This window comes from Stegodyphus dumicola, chromosome 4 (genome assembly GCF_044657685.1).
Source record: "Stegodyphus dumicola isolate Sdum_Otavi_A_Nest chromosome 4, ASM4465768v1".
In the NCBI taxonomy this organism is placed as follows: domain Eukaryota; kingdom Metazoa; phylum Arthropoda; class Arachnida; order Araneae; family Eresidae; genus Stegodyphus; species Stegodyphus dumicola.
This window is the reverse complement of record NC_140771.1, coordinates 178,064,324-178,092,228: the sequence shown is the minus strand read 5'-3', so window position 1 is coordinate 178,092,228 and position 27,905 is coordinate 178,064,324. Positions and strand designations below refer to the sequence as shown.

The 27,905-nt window shown below is 31.8% G+C and overlaps 2 protein-coding genes across 4 annotated transcripts; one reads left to right on the top strand and one right to left on the bottom strand.

The window, feature by feature from the left end:
* Positions 1-6,152: 6,152 nt before the first annotated feature.
* LOC146997759 (platelet-activating factor acetylhydrolase IB subunit alpha2-like) lies at positions 6,153-15,585 on the bottom strand. Of its 2 annotated transcripts, XM_085815837.1 has the most exons (3): positions 14,614-15,585; positions 14,397-14,532; positions 6,153-6,644 (listed from the first exon to the last, which is right to left on the bottom strand). In XM_085815837.1, exons 1-2 carry the CDS (start codon positions 14,977-14,979, stop codon positions 14,509-14,511), a joined length of 390 nt encoding a protein of 129 aa, XP_085671963.1. In that variant the 5' UTR covers positions 14,980-15,585; the 3' UTR covers positions 6,153-6,644; positions 14,397-14,508. The 2 variants fall into 2 exon arrangements, 1 of the variants encoding a protein (XP_085671963.1); XR_015040836.1 differs by having other exon boundaries at positions 6,153-6,379; positions 14,397-15,585.
* Positions 15,586-15,707: 122 nt separating this feature from the next.
* LOC146997758 (uncharacterized) lies at positions 15,708-21,485 on the top strand. Of its 2 annotated transcripts, XR_015040835.1 has the most exons (3): positions 15,708-15,977; positions 16,748-17,227; positions 17,365-21,485. XR_015040835.1 is itself a non-coding variant. In XM_085815836.1 (2 exons), exons 1-2 carry the CDS (start codon positions 15,858-15,860, stop codon positions 17,087-17,089), a joined length of 462 nt encoding a protein of 153 aa, XP_085671962.1. In that variant the 5' UTR covers positions 15,708-15,857; the 3' UTR covers positions 17,090-21,485. The 2 variants fall into 2 exon arrangements, 1 of the variants encoding a protein (XP_085671962.1); XM_085815836.1 differs by having other exon boundaries at positions 16,748-21,485.
* Positions 21,486-27,905: the final 6,420 nt, after the last annotated feature.

The following is a 27,905-nucleotide window of genomic DNA, read 5'->3' as shown; positions in this document are numbered from 1 at the left end:
ACGTATATCATCAATTTGCCGCCCCCGGGGACGGATGTCCCCCTTGCCCCACCCTAGCTACGCCACTGTTAATTAACGTAAATAATTATAGCATCGGGCATTGGTTGCAACATTAACTTAGTAAGCATATTTTTTCCTCATTATCCTTTAATTTTGATAACCAGTGTATATGGTGCAGCACGAGTTCTGTAACAAAATTGGTCTTAGGGCTTCAAAAGCAAGTCAGCAGCAAGACGCGTTAGAAGCGTACTTGTTCATACTTAACGTATTATTTAAGCTATTTTTACAGTTTAAATATTTTTGAACTCAGAATTGAAATATCTACAAGTGCATGTAAGAAATATATCTATATAAGAATAAAATGAATTTAAATATTTATAGAAATTTGCAACAATTAATATTTATTTACCTACCACAGAAATGTAATCTTATAAACATGTCTGCCCGGTCATGTACTTACAGAAAAATACTTGTGTGTATTCAGAAATATTCATGAGCATTCACTGATCCATCTATATAATGTAAAAGAAATGACAGACCTCCTGAGGAACAGGATAGCTTATTTGAATATGGGAAAGCATACTAGTCTTATCTGCTGAGGGGAAATGAGGACTTTCTAAAGAAAACTGGATCAAATTCATGTTTCAGATGTAAATACTGTGAAAACCTATCATGCAACCAGCGTTCGCATGGGTTCGAACTTGAGTGATACTACTAGTATTCAGTAGTCTTAATCATTCAGCCTGTGAAAGTCTCATAAAACCTCCAAAGTATAGGTGGAAAGAACTGAGCACCTTTGTCGCCTTATCCGAATTTCAGTCCTCTGTTTTAGTGAAATTCTTAGTAACATGTTTCGTCTGATATTATTTCTTTATGCCTCTTGTTTTCATAAAGAGACAAATTAGTCCTTAACAATTTAGAATCAGCCATAATTTAAGTTTTAGAAGCTAGAAGTCATTTCTGGCTAATCATCCAAGATATAGGTTTTTAATGTGGTTTTGCATGCGATTCTCATGGACTATCTTATAAGACCTACAAAAAGCTTCCGAAATCTGTATTTATCTATCTTAAACTGCTCAGGTAGTTGAACTGCATAAACATCACATGTGATTGTGTGACACAGCAAGTCGCTTTTCAAAAGGTAGAACAGATCAGTCTAGGAATTACACGTATCCTAATTACCTCTTTGCCTGCTCCCTTTTTCTCATTGACCTATGTTCATCGCCTTTGCTTTCCTTTTCATAGTGGTGCAGTTTCCGAGATGAGATGTCTACTCCAAATCCTTTTGACATCCTCACCGTCCCTCTCTGTCTTCTGACATCTCGCGAAGACGGTACTACTCACGTATAAGAATTATTTGAAAAATAAATGAATTTTATTCATTGTAAATTCCCGAATTATTTAATTTACTATATTCTGTATGGTTGCTAAGGCAGGCTCCACAGATACACTACCTATCAATTCTTGCAGAAACGGACAGGCTGACTGCCAGTACATTGTGCATTTCGATGTCCAACGAAAAATGCTTTCCTTCTGGAACATCTATGTGTTTGGCTCACTACTGTCTTCAACCTGTACAGACTGATATTATATATCTGGTATCGATTTTACCTGCCTTCTAATGGACTCATAGATAATATCAACCGAAAACGCTTAAGATAGCACTTATCTGCATCATTCGTTCTAACCGATGATTTTAATGACTCTTTGAGGAAGTAAGGATAAGAACTTAAATATATAAACAGAGCTACTAAGTATGTCACTGCGTATGCCTCCATAATGATAGATAGCAAACCCATATCTACAAACTTAAAAGGCTACTTCACAGCACTGATCTGGTTATATGTATGCCATTACATCTATCATTTTATACATTTAGAATCTAGAGTGATCCATTCCCAATATTTGCGTCTTTTAAAGGAATATGAATGTTGGACATATTTAGAGTTCCAAGGTTTCTTTAAGAGTGAGAGACTTAAACTTGTTTCCCTCTCTAGCTTTTCTTACGAATGAAAAAGTAAGGTGTGTAAAAATAGATGATACTGTGAAGGCCGTTACTGATCTGTTGTCCAGGCGTTCGGAAACCACAAATCTGTATTCCTAGTCATTAGACAGACTTCCTAGATACATATCTAAAATCATAACAGAACCCTATGAAGAGAACTTTAGTTAAGACATATAAGGGAAACCCTAGTCTCAGAATATTAGCAATTCCATGCTGAAGCATTCGTTGACTAAGTCTTTTATTAGTTTCCCTTCTTACAGAGGTCCTTTCTTATAGAGGTTGTAGCAGGGCATTTAATGTTTGGCATTGAGAAATCCAAAAAATAAAACTTGGAAAAGTCAGAATTTCAATAATGTTCCGTTATATATTAAAAAATGCTTTTTACTATATTTGCCCATCAGCAGCCGAGCGGTAAAATCACTGAACACTGATAGTTCGGCCCGTGGTTCGAATCTCGGAGAATGGGCTGGCTGCATGGGTGTTTTCTTGATTTTCCCCATGTGTAACGTATATACGTGGCAGTTCCCTTTAAAGAGTCCTCCAAGAAGGCATCCCTCCCTTGTCAGATAGCCTTTGAATGTTTAGCTGCAATCAAACAAAACGAACGAAATCGCCAGAATTTTGCACTAATGAATCACCTACGCAAACTTCTGGGGGAGGATGGCATACTGCAGCCTTGATCATTATTTAGAAGAAAATGATACCTTTCCTAATCACAATGGTTTTCTAGAAAAGGAGATCAATACTGAAAATGTACTTCTGTTCAGAGCTATATTTTCTGCTTTTTTTAAGAGGAATCACTTGATGTCAATATTTTTGTGACAAAGAAAAAAGTGTATGAATTAGTTTTCTAAAATCTCTTCATTGTTGTTTGCAGAGACCTTCCAATTTTTAAACAAAAATTTCTCAAAGAACTGGTTGTTTCTCATAAAAACTGGTACTTTGTTGTTTTAAGTCATTAACTCTTTCCAAAATTTTTGGAGTGTTATGTTATGTACGTTATTAAATTATCTGCAGTATCTGAAACCTTTTGGCTGACTGCCAATAACCATCAATATTTTTAATGGGCACTGCTGTTCTTTAGTTTAGTTTTAAAATCTGTTCAGTCCTTTTTTCACTGTCTTACACCGGTAAACTAGGTAGTGTGTGTGATTATGGCAAAGCCTCGAGGGCTATCTGGCTAAGGGGAGGGATGCCTTCGTGGAGGACTTTCTAAGGGAAACTGGCTCGTATACACGTTACACATGGGGAAAACCACGAAAACGCCCATGCAGCCAGCCCGTTCGCGGGGTAAACTAGGTAGGCGTTCATCTCCACTGGCTGCCAATTCATAGGCCAGTAGTGATCTTCATGGGTACAAGTATTCTTGGATTTAATTTAAAAATGTATCTAAATTTACTGCAATATCACATATCAGGGATCTTTAACTTGTAGGTCTCTGGCGATGAAACAACATTGGCAGGCATCCATGTTCTTCAATATAATTTTAATTAAAAATGCTATTTAAATTTAGTGCACTACTCTGTACTAGTGAATCTGTTTGTTAACAAGTGACAACCAAGCTTTAACTTTTTTTTGGATCGGATGTTATAAATTATGTAGGGGCTACCTTTCTCATGGAAACAGCCTCACATTAACTGAAGATTTGGAACATCTATTCACAGACTACATGGTTTGCTTCTAGCAGTCACTGCACCTAAGGTACAAAAAGTTCTCTTTGATTTCAAAATTTTTTAGAAATCTGATCGTCCAGTGCTTAGTAACCATTCTTGGTACAAAATGCATCCATTCTGCACTCCTGCCTTCGGATCTCATGTCCAAAAGGTAACACAACTATTATTATGCCTGAATAGATGATCTAGAAATATCCCTCTGCACATATGAAACTTTTAAATTATTTCAGAATTTTATTAAAGATAACAGTCATGTTCTTAACTGTAGCATTTTTATGAATACAGACAAGAATATAATAATTATATCTATACAAATGTTTCTAGGTTCCCTAATCACATCTGTTTGGCTGTTATGTATAATACAACACTACTTTAAATACCTTATATTGCATTGAACCTATGGTAACGTTTTTAAAAAGTACAAAATCTTTTTTATAGATATATTAAGTTTGTGATGAAGCCACGGTTAATTTTTATACTCCATAAACACAACGTGGTTTAACATAGTAAAATCTAAATTTTTTTTGTAGTTTTTTCAACAGTTCACAACAATTTTATTTATATGTAGTAGTATTTTAAAACCGTACTTGGACGTATTCTTGTCTTTACTTACCAGTTTAGAAAATCTGGAAAATGTTTGGTATATACTTGATACTGTATAATGCATTTAATTTGCACCAACAAAACCAATTCTTATTTTTGTTTCGCTAATACCTTGCAAAGTTCATAGGATATGTTTCATGTTTTGCAGGTGTAATCTTTGGCATGAAAATACAGTTATATCTTGAACAGATCACTTCCACATACACAAATGATATACCATAACACAAAATATTCTGGTAAAATCCTATCTGAAATGATCTAAATTTTTGTGTCATGTTTCTCAGTATAAATCATACACACCAATACAGAACAGTATCTCGTATCTAAAAAAATATTTTTTGGTTCCTTACATATATCATTACAGTATTCATTTATGAAACCTCTCATTTTCTAAAAATGCAGGTTTTATTCCATATACTTTTGACACTTTGACGTTTTCAATCTGTAATAGTGCTCAACTAGACCCAATATTTAAAATTGCTTGTTGTAGGCTTTTTACACCCCTATTCTGCATATCACAATATTAGTTGCTGTTATAATCAGTCACATTTATTCATGCTGTGAGAGAAAAACAGCACAGTTCAACATTGATGAAATAATTAACACTTAATTCCAAGAACCATTCCTACTATATTATGATACAAATTTAAGAGATTTATGAATGTGTTAGAATTGTAAAGTTTTCCGTTTAATGAAAACATTAGGAAATGTGACTTCAAATGGTTGCTACAGAATATTACAAGTTTGAATTTAACTGCACACTTTTGCCCAATTCATGCACTATAGAACCTCATTATTTTGGTTTAGTAGATTAATAATTAGATATCAGATTAGCATTAAGTTTTATTTTCTGAGTCATAGAGCATCCAAGAATAGAAATGATAATTAATTTAACACTTCAAAATATACTCATGTGCATGAAAATAACCGCAACTGATGCAAAATGGGAGAAAACATGGTCTTTGTAAAAGCAGTGTTTGTTCTTTAGTTATGAATGTTTAAATCAAATCTGGATTTTATGTATATGCTATTATTATTAAATTTAAATGAAATACATGTATATGCTTAGAGCAAATATTCACTTATTTTTAATGTGTCAAACAATTTATGGATATTAAGAGTTCTGCAGAAAATTCAACTCTTTGAAACCATCCATGCAAATGGGAAACAAAGAAATTTCAGCAAGTACTTCTGTAATGACAGGAAATAATAATAGGCATTATCTAACTATTAAGTAACGATAAGACTTATTCTAGAATTAAAATTATTTAATTTCCTGAATGCTTTAATATAAGTCTGGCTACACTCTTCTGTGTGAAAGACCACAAGCCCTTTGCCTGACACATAAACTTTTAAGCCTCCTTATTTTGCAATAAATAGTTAAAAATTAAAAAATGGGCTGTAACTTTAGCACTCATTTTTCATAATTATTATAAGACCAGTATATTCATCTTTTTGATTAGCAGCAAGTTCACTCATTTCTTTGTTTTTGAATGTTGAAAAATTAAAATATCTAATTATTGGTAGCTCTTTTGATATTGGAATGTGTGAAAGTTTAATTTGTATACAGCTTTACGTACTGAAACTTAACAAATATGCAAGTACTCTTATTAACCAGCGAAAAAAAAAAAAAAAAAAAAAAAGTGTCCACATTTTTAAGTGACTATAGTGTTTTTTAATCTTAATCAATGAAAATCAATTGATATCATGGATGATGAAATAAAGAATGAAAATATATTTTATTTAAGAAGAAATTGGGATAATGTATTAGTCAATGTCTTGTAAGAAACACTACTTATATTATGCTTCATAGATATGACTAATTCCTAATATGTGGAGTAATTTTCAGTAAAAAATAATTCAACAATGGATAATTTTTTCCCCAGACTTTATTCAGAATACATAATAATTATTTTACAAAGTTTTTATTCATCTTTTATTTCTGAAAATAAAGACAGATAAAATTCCTTGACTAGAGCATAAATATTATTATTCAACCATATTACTCAAAAATTTATGAGTTTCAGTTTCAGAAAATTCTCCTGGCAGAGCTTGCTCTTGACTTTTAAATACATACCAGATTCCTGCCAATCGTTTACTGAAAAATAAAGAAGACTAAATTCAATTGTGAAACAGCCAAGATCACTGAAAACAATGCACTATTCATTTTGCAAACATAAGCCTGAAATATTAAAAATGATCAGATTGAGATCAGATATGAGATTATTTATGAACAGAAAAATTTGCAGTACTTGCATACTATCCCATTGGCCATGAAAATTGGTGCAGAACCACTAATCATTCCTGAGGAAATCCTTCACAGTCAATGGGATGAAGTGTTAAGTACAAATTCTCTGATTCCTCTTTAAAAATAAGAGAAAATTTTGGCATGTAGGTCCCCGAGAATGCATTGTTAACATAAAATGAACTATTCTCTATTATCCACAATTGGGGGTATCACCCTGGCCAAAAGGGTTCATTGTTGCCTACTTTAACAATTTCCTCTTATACTACCAAGTTACACACAAACATAAGCATTTTTATTTGTTTATTGGCCATATAACATCATTACAAAATAAAGCAAACTAAAAAAAAAAAAAAAAAGTGTTTTTATAGAAACTGTATGGCAACAGATGAATTGCAAATATTTGTCCATTATACTTTATATTTTTCAAGCATCACCAAAGGAATGGAATGCTGTCCTGAAAAACATTTCTTAATTTAAATTTCTTTAAATATATCAATCACTTAAAATTATATGCTTGTATATCAATTTCCGGAATTCAGTTATATTAACTGGCGTATTTAAACTTTGATTTTTAATCCTCTGATAAGCATAGTAGCATACTAAAACACCACAGCTCATATTATCAGTTTGCAAAATATGTGAAGGACAAATTATTTTCCATTTAGTGCTAGTAGCAAATATTTTAGCTAAAACCTCACACCATGTATGAATTAAAATTTGATACTCTTGCCCACATGATTTATTTTGTGGATCATAAAATTCAAAAACCATATCTGGAATATTTACTATTATTAATATCCAATGACAATATAAATTTGCAGGGATAAAAAATAATTTCGCTGATTTCAATCTTGTTAGTAATGGATCTTTAATACAAAAATTTGGTTTAGGAATTTGTAAATTAGACTTAACAAAGGCAAAATCTTCATAACTGTTTAATATTTTAAATAAAAAAGCATCAATTATAGTATTATAAAGCCATCCTTTTCGAAAACATGAAGATACAGATTTAAACAAGTATTCTTCTTCATTACTTATAAAAGGATCTATAGATTTTAACATATATGGTGTAATTTCAATATCATGTATTTTTAAACATGATTTGGTCAAATCTTTATTCATTCTAACACTTACTGAAAAGTTTTGCTCTGCTGAAGATAAATTTATCTTTTCCTGTGTACAAGGTGGAACATTCTCGGTTAAAATATTATAAATATATTTTCTAAATTGAAGGGTATCTAAAGGAAGATTTAAGGCTAATTTATTTACATGTTGAAATGCATAATAACAGATGAAGACCCCACAACTGCTTTCATCATTTTGTAAAGCATGCGGTAGACACTGAATATCCCATGAACCGTTAATTTGTAACTCACTGTTAATTACATTAGACCATTTATTAGTTAAGTTTATGTATTTTGGATTGCATGAATTTATTAACGAGTCATATAAATAAAAGGTATTTTTCTTTAAATCTGCTATGATCAGAACCCAATGAGAATCAATGCAAGCAGGAATCAATAAATATTTGAAAGATTTCAAAGAAACAGGAAAAACATTTCCAAGTGATAATGCATCAGATAAGATAAGCTGGGTAATCGAGGAATCAGCAAAAGTATATTGATCATCACTTTCTAAAATTTTGTATAAAAATGCATTTATGATTACATCAAATAACCACGCCCTAACAAAATCTGTACAAACCGATTTTATAAAAAATTCTTCACTTTTACTGATATAAGAATCTAAAGACTTTAAAGCAATACGATTGATACTATAGCAGCCAATTTGTAAAATTCTTTCAGAAATATCTTCGCTAGATTTTAATGGAAGGGAAAATGATTTATTTTGATCAACACTGGTTAAATCACATAGATATTTATCACTGTCATTTAAATCAAATGCTACGGCTTTAAATTTAATTTTCTTTTCCACACATTCATTTATTTCTGGGTCATCTACATTATCATTAAAATCTTGATTCTTATTCTGCTGACATTTCTGTAATTTTCTCTTTTTAGAAGTTTTAAACAATTGTGGGTTAAGTTTTTGATTTGGTGAAACTGGACATGATGCACTTGAAACTGCTCTTGAATTTTCATTCGAGTTTAAAATTCCTCTACATTCTGAAACTAATGAATTTAATGTTGTATGAACACACTTTAACATGACATTTTGGACTTTTGGTTGTCTTATTAATTGCAGTAATTTTTCTACAAGCTTTTCACATGCATTTACTCTCTGTTCAATACTTTGTGGATTGTAATGATTAACAGAATACACATTTATTGATTTCATACTTTCATTGCATTTCTGATTCGATTCAAGATTAATCCCCGAGGGATTAAACACCCAACCATTTTGTTTATTAAGGAATGAATGCACTTTATGTATATGTTTGTACAGCAATTTATCTAAGCAATTGCAGTGATACAAGTGACTACACAATGAGACACATGATACTTTAGGGCATCTATAAAAGCAAAAATCCTGACACGGACAAATTTCATAAAGACGCTGCACAGTATATATTTTATTTTTTGTCTGAGAACAAACAGTCCAAGAAGTATCAGAGCATTTATTTACATCACTGTCCCTAATTTTTAGTCCTCTCTGATGCCTACTTAAACAAGAAATGGAATTTCTGGGAGATACATTAGTGTATAATTTATAGGTATGATTTAAATATTTATCTTTCTCAATTGTCAGAAGTGTAGAAATTAAAATATCTAATCGTCTATTATGTCTCCGCTTAAAATAAACAGTTTTCAACTGATTGTGAAAAGATTCACAGTACATGTTAGTATCAGTAAATGCATGTGGAAAGTTCTGATAACACAAAGCCCATTCCTCTAATCTATTTTTATAATTTTCAGAAAAATATTCAATAAAATCTCTACTTTTCCTAGAATAGTCATTCAAAAACTTACTTATTTGATCATGAAAAGTGATCTGGTTTCTTTTATGTAATATATTTGTTAATTCTCCTAGCATTTTTTGTCGTACTTCCTTATCTACCACTTTAGAATTTAGTTGCCGGAACCAACTTTGGCGTATGTGACACGAACATAAAAGATGCTTAACATCTTGACCAAAAACCTTTGAAAATGCAGGATATGTAACTTTGTCATCATCTGTCATTACACAGTTTACATATAAATTTGGTACACGATACTTTAAACTATTAAATAAACAATAAAGAGTGTCAGCATCTAGAAAATTAGTAATAAAATGAGCAACTGGATAGCCACAACCAAATTCATCAGGTACTATAAGATTAAGAAGGTAAAAATCATACTGGTTAGTCTTATGTGTAGATTCGATACATAAAATCTCTGTACAACCTTTTATCATCATTTCTTTCTGTTCACGCGTCTGAAGACCAAGAGCAAACGATACTTTATGATTTGGAAGATTATCTAGATCAGTTGGACCGTACAAAGTTGAATTATTCTGAGGCTTATATAATAACACAGGATTGTATGCTTCACATTTTAAAGTTTCAATGATTGAATTAACAGAAACTGCATCACTACTTGGACGCAATGAATTGTTTAAATATCTAGAATAAGCAGAAATAGTTTTAGGGAGACAAAGCTTTCCTTTACAGGGAAATTATTTCTATTCTCGCGATTTCCTGATCCATCTTGTAAGATATCCCTTATTTTTTGTGGAGGCACAGACAAACGTAAATTTGCTTTTATCAAACACCGCGTACTTTGTTTCAATGGCTGATATTTACAATTGGTTGATCTTTACATTATGGTAACTTGGCGATTTTTTGGCGACCAACTCTCCTACAGCAACCCTCTATTTTTTTCCCCCGCCGCCATTTTGTCTTCACGAAGTAAAGACATGTTTCTTTTCTTTTTATCACCTGAACACTTCTTCCAACAATCTACTAGCCGAATTACACTTATGCTAGAAATTTTATCAAACAAAACAGCTTAATCATGACAAATATTCACTGCAAAATTAGGAAAAACTGCACAATACCATCCTCCTTACGCATTTTTCAAAATAACATATACACATAAACCATGTACACGCCGACTTATTTTTACTTAAAAAAACATCCCAGAATTGCACAAAAATGGCATTGCGCACACTCTTCACTATATCCATGTACACTGCTTTTTTCTCATAAATTACAAAAATTTCACGAAAATACATGACAATTTTCTCAATCTTTAAACCCGGTAAAAAGAACATATATGAAATTACCTGATCGCGAAAAAGTATTTACCCTTTACAAATATGAACATTTCCACATATAAAATAAATAAAATATCCAAAAACTTTTACCTCTAAATCATCTATTACATTATACACGTCACCAACGAATTCATACCGCAAGCATTCCAAATACTTAGTATCAAATATTTAAATTATTTCCATGCACGTTTATTTCAACTTAAACGTATACCAAATTCCTACAAGCATAAAATTCACAAAATAACTATCATTTCATTAAAATATCAATAAACCATGTACACGTCGACTTATTTTTTACTTAAAAAAAATCCCAGAATTGCACAAAAATGGCATTGCGCACACTCTTCACTATATCCATGTACACTGCTTTTTTCTCATAAATAAAAAAAATTTCACGAAAATACATGACAATTTTCTCAATCTTTAAACCCGGTAAAAAGAACATATATGAAATTACATGATCGCGAAAAAGTATTTACCCTTTACAAATATCAACATTTCCACATATAAAATAAATAGAATATCCAAAAACTTTTACCTCTAAATCATCTATTACATTATACACATCACCAACGAATTCATACCTCAAGCATTACAAATATTTAATATCAAATATTTAAATTATTTCCATGCACGTTTATTTCAACTTAAACGTATACCAAATTCCTACAAACATAAAATTCACAAAATAACTATCATTTCATTAAAATATAATTAAATTCAAAAACACTACTTCAAATATAAATGAGCACATACATTAAATTAATAAAAATTACCGTACAATCCTAATTACTTTAAACTAAATCATTGCTAATAACAATTTTCCCAATAATACCAAATTCCTTTCCACCTTACATTTACAACAATGCATAAAAATAATATCCTCAAATAATTAAAAATACTAACTTACCTAATCTTCTTCAGAATCTTGATTACGTGGCGGATACACTTTTCTTCCTTCTGTTTCAGAATCTTTAAAATCATACTTATCTTTCAAAGCAAGATACGAGGTAAAATAAATAACATAATAAAATATCTTTATTTCTCTCTCGCACAACCTTAAAAAACATTTATTACTATCCTTTTCAATACCACTAAATACCCATTTCGAATTCACTTTAGTTATGGCCATGGGATCCAAAAATTCACAAACACTATTTCACACAACACAGAATAAAGCCAAATACAAAATTGCCAGATTTTTTCCCGATTTTCCCCCTTTTCCGATTAAAGAACCGTAATTCGTCCATTAATATCACATGACATATCCCATGATCTCTCATTTCCCTCACACAAAATAATGCGTAATCGGAACTGAGTACTGCTCACATTATTACCAGGTAGTAAGTAACCTTTATCGCCTCCAAAATGTCGCCAAACTACCAGTTACCATATTGTAAAGATCAACCTTACAATTTTCAAACTTTTGCTCATGATTATGTTTAGGAAAGTAAAAAACAGAGATTTTATTCATTTCTTCAGAAGCCCATATTCTGACCGGACAACATACACTTTTTGAAACTGTACCTTTTTTATTTTTCCGACTAGTTTTTTTTTCAAAATCAGAATAACCTTGCGTGGTAAACTGACAACAATAATAATGATAAGTTTTAGAATTTTTCGTTACTTTAGAAAACTTTCTGAATGAAGTAAATGCCGAGGTTCCTTCCAGTTCTAGCCAATCTTGAAAAAAACTCATTGTTTCAAATGAATATTCTTTTAAGTTATTTAAATTATGTTCATCTGCTAAATGCTTATTAAAATTTAAAACATATGTAAAAGACTTATGGCAATCAGGTATGAAGCATACATACAATTTATTAACTTCTGTACAAAATTTCTTATGTTTAAAAAATGATAATTTGCAAGGATAACATTTATTACAATTTAGACATTTCCGAGGGTAAACAGATGAAAAATTTTGTTTTAAATCAGGTACTTGTTTATTTGAACATTTTTTTTTTTTTTTTTGTGGTTATAAAATGAATTCTTCGATTTATAAGTTTTCAAGCATATTTCACATTTACGAAGATAAGCCATTTCTATTTTATCACTAATACATTATTTGGTTTCTAATTTTTTAGCACTCAATACATTATCAATGTTTATAAGAATATTACTCTGAGGAGAAGTTATTGAAAGTTTAAAATTTTCAGTTTCAAGTTTTTCTTTGCAATTTTTTTATGATTATTAAAAGAATTTTTAGTTTTATAGTTTTTATTTACAAATATCACATTTTCTAGGATAAAGCGATGGTGCATTACAGTCAATTTCGGACCCCCCTCCAGTCAGAATAGGACACATAGACTTATTTTTCCTTACTTGACAATTAATTTCACTGCTTTTTCCATGATCTTTTAGTAAACAAAATTTATTAAAGTGAAAGAAACTTAGGCCTGAACTACAAGAAGTGCTTTTTCTGGTCATAGAAATGTTCTTTTGCTGCAAAACATAACTAGAGGCAAAGTCAGAGTAAAAATCATCTTTTGTTGTACACAATTTAGGTTGTGAAATATCAAAATTTGTTGAATCATTTTTTAAACTCCCTTTGCCACTAACAGAAGCACAATACAATGGATAACAATCACTGAAAGAAACAGCACTTGCCTGTTGTACACTACAACCAGCAGCAGTGACTGCATTCTTTAGTGATGGATGATCCCATGTAGGCCATTACACTTCTTAGGCGCAAAACAGCTGAAGCAGCATTCTTCAGATGCAAACTGCCACTAACAGTCAAATCCCTCCTTGGACACAAACCATCACCAAAAGCACGAATTGGTTTCTTCTGAAAACTAGCAATTGGGACAGTAGTGTTCGTAGAAGAATTAACAGTGGAACTAGCACTGCTCCTCAGAAAACGGCCAGAACCATGGACTGCAACACGCCTGGAGGAGTCAACATCAGCAAGGATATCATTTCTATTCTTCCATTCTGGGAGTGACGTTATTCCTTGAATGCAAACCAGAAGCAGCATTCTTCGGATGACAGCCAGTATCACGGACACCAACAAGTCTAGAATGACAGCATTCTCAGGACTTAGGCCTGGGGTAGCAACATTCTTTGGATGCAAATCAGAACCAGAACGAGGGATGGCAGCATTCCTTGGACGTGAACTAAAACCATTGACATACTTAAAATGAGAGCCAACACTACATATGGCAACATTTCTAGGATGACATCTAGGTTTAGTCCCATTCCTTACATGCAAACCAGAACCAGTTCTATGGACAGAAGCGTTCCTTCGGCGAGATCCACCACCATGGCCAGCAATGCAAAGAGACCGAGAGCTAGCATCTGGATTGGCAACATTTTTCGGATGTGAGCCAGGGGTGGTATCATTTTGCAGATGCAAACTAAAACCATCTGTGTGGTTAACAGCATTCTTCGAATGAGAGTCACCACCATGGACAACACATTTAAAACAAGATCCAGCACCAGAAATAGCAACCCTCTTCAGCCGAGAGCTAGAAGCAACTTTAGCAGCATTTCTCAAATCAGAATTAGCCTTCTTAGTAGCATCTACAGCACAACCATGCTTTAAAACAGTTGAATAGAGAGGATAAGAAGGGCTTGCAGAAACAAAAGAATCACTCAGAGGTGGAAAATCCAATGTAGTAAATGAAACACAAGGCAATACAAAAGGACTTACCTTTGTAGAAACTGGCTTTGAAGTCAAAACAATCTTGATATTATCCAGGAAAACTGCCGCAAGTTTCTTGTTCCCCAGACGGTTTAGATGTAATCCATCCCTAGCCAATAACTTAGCTCCAAAATGATGAGACGACCTGCAAATAAAAAAACGCTTCTCGATTTTGGCAGTACTTTTCAAGTTGAGAATTAATTTCTACAATCTTTCTATTAATTACCTGTAAACGGTTCAAAGCTGCTACTCGCTGATTTAAAGTTGTGAAAAAATCTTCACCACGTGGTAGGATATCTGAAATGATAACATTGATATTCGAGTTCAAACGTTTAATATCCTTAAAGAGGCAATCGTACTTTTTAAGAATATCTTCAACACTGTCATTCGAATTGTTGGTACCAACATGTACCAAAATCAAATGGTATCGATTGTCCAAAAAGGATATCTTACGTCTTAACCTTTCTATCGTTGCACCAGGAAAAGAATGTAAATCTACTTCATAATTCAGAAGATTCGCCGGTAAATATTCATCCAAATATTTAACCATTGAATCTCCAATTATAAGTAATTTCATCTTTTTTGGTTGCATATCGGCAAAACAAACAACTACAAATTGAAACACAGATCAATAATTATATATGCTGTAAATAAAATGCAACTATAAATTAAATGAAAATCAAACACTAATCATAAATATAACAAAATACAAATAATTATTAATAGAAAAAAAGAAGATAAATAGCTGAAGGAAAGCGAGAAAAATGGCGCAAAAAACACACACGTCACACTCGCTAATTAACACGTGAACTAAATTAGCGCCAATTCTTGACCTCGCGGAAAAATTTACGGGAAAAAAATAACGCCAAATGCTCGCCAAGCTTTGTTGCCAACGGAGATATCAAAGGTACATATCCGGTGATGACGTAGAACACACTTCCGGGTTCCCATTTGCGGAATTCTGTAAAACTCCACTCTGACTATCAGATACACTGCGTACCTCGCAATCTGATTGGCTGATCACGGAAGCGAAATTTTCCCCTTTCCCTGCGGTTAACGTCTAGTCAAATAGGCGCTTTACAGTAAAACTGGCAAATTATCGCGAAGAGGGCGCTTTCACACTTTACATACATTACGACTTTACGGTCAGAGAAAGAGCGGACAGCATGAAATTGCAATTAAACAGTGAGTGACGGCGCTTCACTCTTTATATGTACACTGTATGGTATGCAGCATGCAGGCATAATGCATTTCATAAAAATTTGGCGACCCCTAGTCTGCGCACCACTGAGCTAGAGTACCACGGAGTATAAACAAGGAGGGGAAACTGGTATTACAACTTTTTCGAAAAATGGTCCACTTTTGTCGCATTATTTATAGAGGGCGCTGCAATCGTTAGCTGTTCTACTTTTCGTAGGATTTGCCACAGGCAGCAATACAGAAAATATTGATTCGATATCAATTTCCAGTATGAGTAATTCTTGTAATGCAACCTGCTTCGTCCCAGGATGCAACAGTGGTTATACATCTGTTAGGCAGAAGAATAAAAGCTTGGAAATCAAGAATCCAAGTATATTTAGAGCTCCAAAGGTGAGCAACATTTATATCATGTCTGATCACAGTCAGACGAATTTATATAACTTTACAGAACGTCTGGATTGCTAGTAAATAAGAGGGTATTTAAAAAGTAATAGACTGGAAATTAGTTAAATATTTCACAGAACTTTAAATTGGAAATTAGTTAAATATTTCACATAACTTATGTGCATTTGCATTTCGTGCATGAAAGCAGGCAATCCTGAGATTTTTAAAGTTAAATAAATTTCTGGAATTATGCAAGAATGATGGAATATTTGCCTCTTTATTTCATTTACAGAAAAGAAGATTAACTCATTTCCCCTTCTTTTCCGTTTGAAGTAGGTTTTTATAATAAATGGAAATGAACACTATGCTGCTTAAAATTAACTTCACTTGCATGGTTGAGTGAAAACATAACAGCAGATAAGTGTAATGAAAAATTGATTTTCCATGAGATAAATTCAGCATATTAAATAAGTTATGAATATTATAAAATCATGCCACATAATTGAATGGCTATTAAAAATTAAGATTTAAATCTTGATACACTGCACAGTGAGAATCATTATGCACAAGGATTTTAAATTTGAATGTGTAAAACTATTCAAGCGTTAGTGCTGCAATTAAATTTGCCATTACTATTTTCAAATTAAATTTTAATCATTAAATATTAAATTTGCATCAAAGTCACGTTAAAAAAATTGCATACAACATGAGTATTTTAATTTTGTATGTAACTGAATTCTGATATTTATACATACTTGTTGAAATATGTTTTACAGGATCCTGTGCTGCTAGACAAATGGATACATGCAATTCCTCGGGCCGACCAAATACTTTCAGAGAAGGATGTTGTATGCGAGCATCATTTTGCAGAAAGTGATATGAAACAATTTTACGAGATGAAATTGTTCGATGGGACAATATTCAAGTTGGAAGTGGGCCGCCCTAGACTCCAAGAAGGAGCAATACCCTCAATCTTTCCAAATCTGCCTTTATATTTATCCAAACCGTCACGTAAAAGAAAAACACCTGCTGCAAGAAATGTGCCTGTGAAAAGAATGCTCTATTGGTTGCAGATAATGTTGCCGCTACTAAAAAGGATTTTACATTTCCACTGTTGACTGAAAGTCTGCAGAAGATTTCCAAACCGCATTGTTTATGGACTGTAAATTCTGTAGTTGAATTCATTGTATGTGCTCGATGGGCAACTAATTACATGTGTGAAAAGGGTTATAATTGATAAAGATATGACTGTAAAGGTTAGTTTTGTTTTGACATTTTTATATATTCAGTATTCCACGTCAAACTGCACTTGGTACTATTGTGCTACACATTCATTGCTTTTTTTTTTTCATGTGTAAGTTATTCTTCACTTATTTATTGTTATTTTTTTCAGATTTCTACATTATCTTTTCTGAATTTTTGAGCTATGAATAGATGGATTTTTTTTTTTTTTTTTTAATTAAGGAAATTGTCAGAGATGATACTTGTCTGTAGTGTCTTAGAAGGATTATTTTTCAATCAAAAATTTTCTCCTCGTAGGGTAATATGCATCTGTCAATTTCTTCCTAGGGTAATATGCACTGTGATCCAATAAAATATTGATCTTGCATTTCTAATTCATTGGTCAGTGTGTGTAATACCTTATAAGCAATGATATTATTTGTATATTATTTTATAGATAATATTTCTTGCTTTCTCATTGTTTTGATGTAATAATGGTATTTTGTTCCCATGTCTAAATAATTGGGTGCTAACTGGTCCAATTTTAATTTTTCAGCCAGTGTATATTGTTTGTCTTGCTGTTTTGTTTGTTTTTATCCAAACATGATGTGTTAATATGTACTAAAGATGCAATACCTGAATTTAATAATTTTTATGTACCTTTAATTAGTATGGCTAATGTTATGCAAATGCTAATTGTTATACTATATCATTAGATTGCAATGCTTGTTTGAAACACAAATTCACTTTAGATCCAGGTGAATCAGCAATCTTGCTCAGCAAATTTCTGATCCATGTACTTCAGAAATTACCAACATTTTGAAAAATCCTGCCTTGCTTAATTCAGCAAAAGTACATAATTTCTTCATAAATGATTCAATAAGCTTCTTATGTTTGTTTTGAATAAATGAAATAATGCTGGGTAAAAGTTTACAATTGTGTGCCCCTTGTTTATTGGCGATTCTTTTTTGACGCCAAGATCGGCACCAGGAAGGCACAATTTCACGATGGCCGCTACACAAAATCAAAATAAGAAGTCAAAGAATTGCACAAGATCTGTGTCCATGTTTTACTTAAAAATCCCATCTGTTTTTACTTAAAAAAACATCCTAGAATTGCACAACCTAGGCAAGGTACACTGCTTTAAATATGTCCATGTACACATCAATCTATTTTCATTTAAATAAAATCGGGAAGCTAAAACAAAGTTAAAACTATCGTGGTAACCAGAAGTGAGGTTTCATCACCAAACGTTTTAAAAAAATGTCGCCAATCGAAGGGGCACCCAATTCTACACTAGAGCCTAATGCTGAATTAGTTGTTGTCCCACTAGCACTGAAATTCTGTGAAAATGAGAAATTTCTCATGTATCCCATCTTGGAGTTCAGAAAACGTATGAAATCTTATTGAAAGCTTCTTTTAGAAGGGTATGTATAATGACACAAAGAATTTTGTTCTCCCGTATCATTTACGTAACAAATACAAATCTTTCACTCCTAAACAGGCTCCATTTAAAGCTATCAGAATACCTAAATATCCAAATGGCTTTTTTCCGTGTATATTGGTTGTCCTGTACGAAGTTGTGGACATGATCTCATTATTCTAGATCATTTTTCTAAACATCTTGTTTTATGACCTCTCAAAAATCTCACTGCTGAAACTATTACAGCACATTTATTACAATATATGTACCTTGAAGACCAGAAATGATCTTGATTTAGACACAATATCCTTCACTGGTGTTTGAATCGATTACCAAATGCTTGGATGTTAAATTATCTCACTGTATTCCTCAGAGACCTGAGTATAATGAACATGTTAATACTTGCATCAAGAGCTCTTTGCTTATACTTCATGAAAAAGGTATTCCATTTGAAAATGCATTGCTTATCCATCAAAATATTTATAATGGTACTGTTCATCCTTCAACTGGTTATTCTCCTAATATTCTGCATATTGGAAGAAAATTATCATTACCTTTTAATATGTTTAATCCTGATCCAAGGCCATTCAGGTGGAAAAATCATATTATTTGTGTGATCTTTTAACACAACTAAAACTAAGTTATGAGCATGCCTATGAGATGTTGGAATAAAGCAAATAGAACTGAATACTTGAAAAATGCCATATTAAGATCATTCAATGTTAATGATATAGTGTATGTGAAATCTAAGGTTACATTCCAGCATAGGTTTTCGAAAACTTTTTCTTCTAAAGTAAATGATGTAAATTATGTTATTTGTGCAGTTGACAATGATTTTTTCTCAGCCATTTATAGAATTCACATCAGTTGCCTTCGTTTGGCTCCTAAAAGATTCTCCTACACTTCAGTACACTTAATTCTTTTTTTTTCCACTCATTTCTTTTACTATCATAGAACATTATTACAAGTTATGCAATATGTTAAATTGTTCGAAATTTAATTTTATGTGTCTTTTGTTAATTTCTTGATTGTGTGAGCATAATCATTAGAGTTTAAGGCTTGATCACCCTTAAATATCATTTCGAGATTCAACGACATTGTGCCTAATATATAAGTGCATAAGTGTTTGATTTCAAAATTTACTGGTATGATGTGATTATAATGGTTTGTATTGTTTTTTCATCCTGTATGTGATTTATCTAATTAAGTGTAACTGGGGATGTACAAAAATTGCATTTTGCTTTATCATAGAAATACTTCATTTACAATTCTCTACTGTGTACTTGCAATATGGTATATTCGAAAATTTTATGTACCATATTTATATCATGCACTTATATGTATTTTGCATAAAAAGTTGCTTGTATTGAATTATGGAATACTTAAATAAGTGGTTCTATGTTTTAATGTTAATGGTTTTGGTTATACCTAAATGAAAAAATCTTTTTATTTAAAATGTAATCTATGTAATATGTATTTCAGACTGTTAGCTCCATAGTGATTGTCATGATTTTATATGAGGCTGGCACCATGATACCGGAATTTTTATTATGCACATAATTAATTTTTCCTCCTTCCCTCAAAAAGGGGTGAATATCTGATGAGGTCACATTAAATTTATGTCCTTGGAATTATTACAGCCATCTAGAACCAGATAAGGGATTTCATGTGGTGACAATATTTTTGCCAACAGGTTTGTTATAACATGACCAAGCTATGTCATCAGACAACTAATTTCAGTTCAGTTTGTTTGCAAAGTGAAAGAAATATTATGATTGGTTGTTCTCGCTGTGGAATATTTTCATTTTGTTTCTTATCTTCTGCAATGTCTGTACTTTTAATTTTATCAAGAATTCCTTTTTTTTATTTCACTATTCTAAATTATGATACGAGTGCCCTTTCTAAATTCATTCTGGTCCTTAATGTATTGATGCAAAATTTAATTAAAAAGTCCTTCTTAAGTGTTTTTACCTTTTTTCTCATGTGAAGACTTTATTCGTTTAAAGCTTTTTGTTTTGGCTTTCCAAGCTTTTATCCTATTAGCTGAACCCCTCTTTTGATGATGAAAATTTTTAATCTTTGATGATGTGGAGATAAAGGCTTCGTGCTAAGTGCTCCATAAATTAAAATTTCTTGATCCTTGATATTTTCATTGGTTGAAATGTGTAACTGTGCTAGCTTATAAATAGTGGGAATTAGTGAATCTCTTAGTCTATTCATTGTTTTTTCGCTTCCCTCTGGATTTCTGCTGCGTGTACTCTTCTTGTTTCAAATATGTTGTAGTTGGCATTTCTTCGCCCTCTTTTGCAGTTAGCGGAATAAGCCCTACTACATTATGGTATTAGTACTGGAGATGTTTTATGTATGTATTATTTTACAAAAAAAAGTGATGACAGCTGCCGTTATTTTCCGAATTTGAGAGACAGCCCTTATACTTTTCTTTCTGAAGTATGTTTGACTTTTTGTCTCCACTTACCGTATGAGAAATGTTGAATGTTGTTAACGAAGGCTGTGAAACTACACTCAGTGCAGAGAAATACAAATTTTTTACGTGCCAGGAGGCATTCCACTGTGGCGGACTTCATGCAATCAACATGGAGCAAAGTCTGATGAGAATCGATAAAAAACGATCTTTGAAAATGTATCCAGGACTCTACTTTTCCTTTTATTGGACAGCTCACCATGACATGGCAAATATCATGATCCTACTTTGTGTAAGCCACTGTACTACTGAAGTATTCTCTTAACACTACACACACTTCCTATAGCTCACCCTTGTGTGTAACAATATAAAACAATACTGCTAAGATTGTTTCGGGACTATTTATATAATTGTTACATTTTTATTAAAATTTTGTTATTTAATTGAACTTGTTTCTTTCATTGCGAGTCTTTAATCGTTGAAAAAGAGATATTAAATTGAGAATAAAAAAGTAAATAATTACTGCAAGAGAAAACAGACTTTAGTTTTGTATAGTTAATGATGTTTTTTAAATACCGCAGCAAGCATACATTAGGTATTCTGATATTAAACTGGTAGTTTTGCAACAAATGTAATTAGACTCTATTAGTAAACAATCAGTTCAACAAATGAAAATAAAAAATATGGGATCTTTTCCAGTAAAACATAACACATGGAAAACATTTTTTTCAAAAAAGCTACATGTACCAATTTGAAACTTAACAGCAAGAAAATATCATATCATTATAACTGTAATAAAATTTTTCTGAACATAAGAAATTCATCTTTTAGGCTATTGAATGGGATAGAATGACTTTGAAAACTTATTAACTACACTTAATTTCAGGGAGAGGGAACACTATTGTAAGTAACGAGAGTAATATATAATTTAACCATGGCCAACAGTTCAATGTCTTCATACAGATCCTTTGGAGGAAAAGAGCACATGTACTTTTTTATGTTTCACATGGAAAGACCAGGAAAATGCCCATGCAGCTAGCCTCTTGGCGGGATTCGAACCCAGGACCAAACCAGCAGTATTTGGTGACTTTTGCTGCTCAACTGCTGGTGGGAAAGAACAAGGTGCTTGCAAATTGAACACAAATTTAACGAATCACTCTAGCCTCCTATAGCTCACCATTGTGTAATAATATAAAACAATACTGCTAAGATTGTTTTGGGATTATATCATTACTATTAAATTAAAAAAAAAAAAATTGTTATTTATTGAACTTGTTTCTTTCACTGCGAGTCATTAATCATTGAAAAAGAGATATTGAATTGAGAATAAAAAAAGTAAATAATTACTGCAAGAGAAAACAGACTTTAGTTTTATATAGTTAATGATATTTTTTAAATACCGCAGCAAGCATACATTAGGTATTCTGATATTAAACTGGTAGTTTTGCAACAAATGTAATTAGACTGTATTAGTAAATGATCAGTTCAAAAAATGAAAATAAAAAATAGGGGCAGTAAAACATAACACATGCAAAGCATTTTTTTCAAAAAAGCTACATGTACCAATCTGAAACTTAACAGCGAGAAAATATCATAACATTATAACTGTGATAAAATTTTTCTGAACATAAGAAATTCATCTTTTAGGCTATTGAATGGGATGGAATTTTCCTCCTTTGGAAAAAAAAGTGGACATGTACTTTTAAAATAAAAAAGATCTGCATTATATTTTTAGTTAAAATACTGCATTTATTGGTTAGAAGTTAGTTCAAGCAGGACAAAATTAAAGATAGATTGAATTAGTCAATATTTTTTACTCTTTATATTTAATTATGAATAATATAGTTCAGCATAACCAAGCGTTCAGAATACTTAACTGAATTCAAATCCGAATTCTATTTTAAAATCTTTTGAAATCAATTTGAAACATACTTCTCAAATAACAAAGATATGGAAATTTTTAACAGAAACCGATAAAAATATCAAAATCAAAACTGACATAAAAAATTAACTGATTCATAAAAAAGAATAACTTATTATGATAGTACAGAAAACTTACTGACTGAAGCAAAAAATTCTATAAGCTTCATTAAAATTTCGCCACAGTTTATATCAAGCTGTGTATCTAAGCATTTTACAAAATGAGAGATGCGAAGAAACTATTCTAATTAAATTTAACATATATACAGCAAGTATTATTACTAGTAATATGATTATTTTTCTGAGGGGAAGGGACTGAAAAATAATCATTAAATTAATCATTCATAAAAAGTACTACAAGCTTTACAGCATGAAAGCTGTAAATTAATTTTATAATTTGAGGAATAAAATACAATCATTAGTGAGCAGAATATTATAACGTTGATAATAACGCAATCCATGACATTAAAAACATAAACATTTTTCATTCGGTACTAAGCTTTGCCACGTGGCTACTCGATAAATGTTTACATTTGGAACTACTAAGATGGAACAACAGCGCCATCTAGTGAACACGACATTTTAGGACCGTTTTTCTACTAGGCAGTTTCACCTCCTTCATTATACTCCGTGTAGAGTACTCTATCAAGCAGTATGGGGATAGGTACCATATAACCAAATATGCTCATATCAACATTTGTAGGCATGTATTTTAAAGTTATAAGACTTCCAATACGATTAGAATTTATATTTCTGTAATACATACTTATGAATCTTCTGTGAAACATACTTATTTTGCTTAAATATACTTCCACAGTACTTTATTTTGATACAACCCATGGTTTAGAAAATTAATTTCTGACATTCAAGAACAGATAAAAGTATGTCATTGACAAAAACATGTAAAATTAAAGAAAGGCCAAAAAAGCTGCTTAACATAATATCTTGTTTTAGGAATTTAGCTGACAAAGGTCCTTCTTCTTCAGTTAAAAAAAATTGAAAAAAAGGTTTTTATTTCTGGCTTTTTGAAGAACATATATCAGATATCCCTCGAAATTAATAAGATTTATTCAAACTGTGCATCAGTCTAAGCTTTTTTGATTTATTTTAACCTTAAATTCATGACCTGTCAAAATTTTGTGATAACTACACGTTTTTGAGAATCTGGAATCACAAGTGGATTTGTTCAAACAGCATTCCTAGTTCTTCAATTACATGCTTGCAATGACTCTGCAGGAAAAATCTACAAATTAAATTCGTCAAAGGCCTTTAGAAAGTGAAATCTTAATGCACAAAATGTTTTTAGTAAGTTGTCCGGTATTATTCGGTTTCGAGGGCCGTAAAAAATCGCCAAACCATTGTTAATGCCAATGCTGCCAAAATTAATTGCAGCAAGAAAAGAAGTATAATAGTAAATAACTATCTAAGATTGATGTTTTAATTTAGATGAAAGGTTAATTTCATATAATACTTTTTTTATTAATATAATTTATATGAAAAAGGCTAAAGGTGACTGAATGGAAGCATAAGAGTAAATAACTCTTTCAGATCATTATTATAATTTATATAAAAATTGCTAAACATAACTGAATGGATGCCTGCATCGCTATTTCGCTACCGACTTATCGCTAAAGCATAATTTCATCTCGTTGGTTATTCAAACGTAATTTTCTATAATGAATGATGCCTTTTCTTTGAAAATATTCTCGTTAAAGTGCAGAATCGTTCACTTATTTGTTCGCCGCTTTTTACAAGGGTAAAAACAATTGGATTTTTGTCAATTTTCTGTTACTTTTTAAGTGAAAATAGGTCGATGTGTACATAGATAATGTCAAGGGTGTGCGCAGTGCCATTTTTGTGCAATTCTAGGATTTTTTTTAAAGTGAAAATAGGTCGATGTGCACATGGATACCGAGTATGTGCAGTTCTTAAAAACGCATCAAGCAGTGGATGATTCTGCACTTTTCCCAAAATTCTATTGCCGACTTTTCGTCATGGGCAATTGTTAAATCCATAGGATATCAAAAAAGGATTTAAAAATTAAACTAGTATTTCAATGGCATCTTAAGAAATCTAGAACTTATATAAACTTACGCAATCTGAAATAAGCGCGTACGCTAGATTTGCACATACATTTTCGCTGCAATTTTTTTACGGCCCTTAAAACAGAATAGTACCAGTTGTCCTTTCTGTGTGAGGAAATCGGCCATCAGTTCTACAATGGAAATGAATCTGCTTGGCAATTACTCGACTTGAAATTTCTAAAGGTCTTCAAATATAGCTTTGGTATACAGGGTACGACTTAGCCTAATTGGGGCAAAAACTTCTTTGGGGGGGCCCCCTCTGCTTCACTACTTCAGTAATGAAGAAGTTTTCTGATTGCTAATTTTGTCATCTAGCTGCGAAAAATTCATATCCTTGCTGACATTAGGGCGAAATTCAGCTAAATTTTCGCAGTTACAACGGCTCAATTAAGACAATCAGAAGTCCGTATTTTTGTAGACATATCGCATTTTGCGATATGTAAAAATATAGGATTTTGATTGGCCAAATTTGTCAATCACAATTGCAAAATTTTACCGAATTCCGCTCTAGAAAGCCATGGATTTACGAAATATAGATTTTTTGTGTTCATATTATAGACTAATTAAGAAGATAACAAAAACTGACGGATTTTACATTGTACAGATATTTTGTTTAAACTTTCTCTTCAATTTGGTGGCCCAGGGCATCTGCCCCTGCCTTAGTCAGGCTCTATTGATATATATATATACAAGTAAAATCTCTTTAGCCTATTCTTAGTATTAGTAATGTTAGATTTTTGCAACATTAAATGAGGTATGAAAAGTCCGTTATGATATCTCCAGTGATGAAATGTACGAAGTTCGCAGGAGCTTTTAGAATTGTTGTAAAGTCGGCCCTAAAATCAGAACTTTAAAGTGATTTAGTTAATTCAAAAGTTTGAAACTTTGTAAATTTTAACTTTTTAATACTATATTTTAAAATATTTTTTGCACATGGATATGCATAATAGCAAAATATAACTTGAAGTTGAAAATTTCAGTTTTTTGCTTTCTATGTGCAAATATGTTGTTTTTATTAATTTAACATTTCATCAATAATCTCTTAACACATTAAATATAGCATTGGCTCCTAGGAACCAATCTTAAACCAAGCAAAATAGACTAGTTGTTTAACATGTTAGATATTGGGAAAACATAACATTAGTGTAAGCCATTATAAAACAATAAATGAATGTTAATTTATGTAATTAAATACACACTTATACTCAGATACCACCCACAGGGTTGCCACTCAAACAGGAGAATGAAATTCCCTGACTTTTCCAGGTGTGTTTCAAGAAAATTCCAGTCTATCCGCGTAATGTACATTGGCTGTACTAAGAGGTAAATTAATTATGGTATTACTTGTATTGTGTAGCAAATTCACTTAATTATTTAATAAATCCCAGAGGACATTTATTCTTAATTATTCTTGGTATACCTTGTTTGATAATTTTGTTTAGTTTTCCACTTAAGAAACTTAATAAAATTTAAGATATATATATTGGATAACAAATGTATGTTTTATTTAATTATTACTCATGATCATCACCAGTTCAACACAAGGCTAATCCGGTCCTTATAAATCACAATGCAATGCTAAATAGTTAGGTTAGATTTTAGGTAAATTTAATTTGCGTGAGGTATGTTCTTAAAAGGCACCTTAACACTTGAAAACACAAATATAATTATAATAGTTGCTGTTTTCTCCACTGAAGATTGAAATTAGAATCTTCCCAATCTGGAATAAAATAAGGCTTTTTTTGCAGACATTCTGCAGCTAAACGAAGAAAGAAATCTATTTTAATAAATTGAGGTATTTTATATTTATTTCGCAGCATACATTAGGAAAAAATATGTGCATTAAATTTGGTATGTCATCATACTGCTATAATTAATTTCAGGATTATGCCAGAGAAAATTTCCTGAAATTTGGAAATATTATTTACTAATAATAAATAAATTTAGAGGGAAGAAGCGACATTAAATTATATGAATAACATAAAAATAATTACTTAAAAATTGAATTAGAATAATCAACGATATTTTAGCGAATATAGTTATATTACATGGCTAGCCTAGATGACTGATTACTATTTTTTTATTTTACTGAAAAATCGCAAGGTATTTATTAAAAAGAAAAAGAAAAAAAAAAAAAAAAAAAGGTTTAAAAAGATTTTGCGGTAAAATTCTAGTATACGGTAAGGCTTTGGGCACGATTTTGAAAATTGTCGCCAAGACCAAAATGACCCGTTTACTGCGCATCAAGATGTCGCCAAATCCCATTATTATTCTAACCAAAGAACGTCTATGTAAAGAAGAAAAGGTTCCATACAAGTAAAATGCTATTACGCCGCTAGAATGCGGAGGCAAAATTTGCCAAGGGATTTGGCGACGGAACCTGGCGGCCAGAATTTCCCTCTCCGCGATGTGTACAGGAAATTGAGAAACACGTGTTAAGAAGAAACGCTTTTTGACAAAAAGAAAACTACGAAAATCCGTTTTTAAATTATTGCGAAAAATCCAAGAAGAAACGTTTTATCAAAGGACGTTTCTTCTTGGATTTTTCGCAATAATTTTAAAAACGGATTTTCGTAGTTTTTTTTTTTTTTTTTTTTTTTTCCCCTGAAAATAACTAATTCATGAATTAATTTACTTGCGCCAAAAAATATTTTCTTTTCCTTTAGAGTTTAACCACTTGCGCTAAGACTAAACTTCACGGTTGCGGTGCCGTGCGCTACAATATAACAAGCGGTAAAGTGTCTTATTTACGCCGCTCCGCATCTGCGAGTGCAATCCAGAGCTGTAACTCGAGAAATAAAGAATCTCGTTGTTAGGCGACGTGTGCACCACGTTATTTTCATTTTTGCGATAAATGCTTATCG

Excerpts from the sequence above, each read along its gene's own strand:
- LOC146997759 (XM_085815837.1), bottom strand. The coding sequence starts at position 14,979 with ATGCAACCAAAAAAGATGAAATTACTTATAATTGGAGATTCAATGGTT. Across the intron at positions 14,533-14,613 it reads CAGCTTTGAACCGTTTACAG|GTCGTCTCATCATTTTGGAG; the intron begins GTAATTAATAGA and ends TTTTATTTGCAG.
- LOC146997758 (XM_085815836.1), top strand. The coding sequence starts at position 15,858 with ATGAGTAATTCTTGTAATGCAACCTGCTTCGTCCCAGGATGCAACAGT. Across the intron at positions 15,978-16,747 it reads GTATATTTAGAGCTCCAAAG|GATCCTGTGCTGCTAGACAA; the intron begins GTGAGCAACATT and ends TATGTTTTACAG.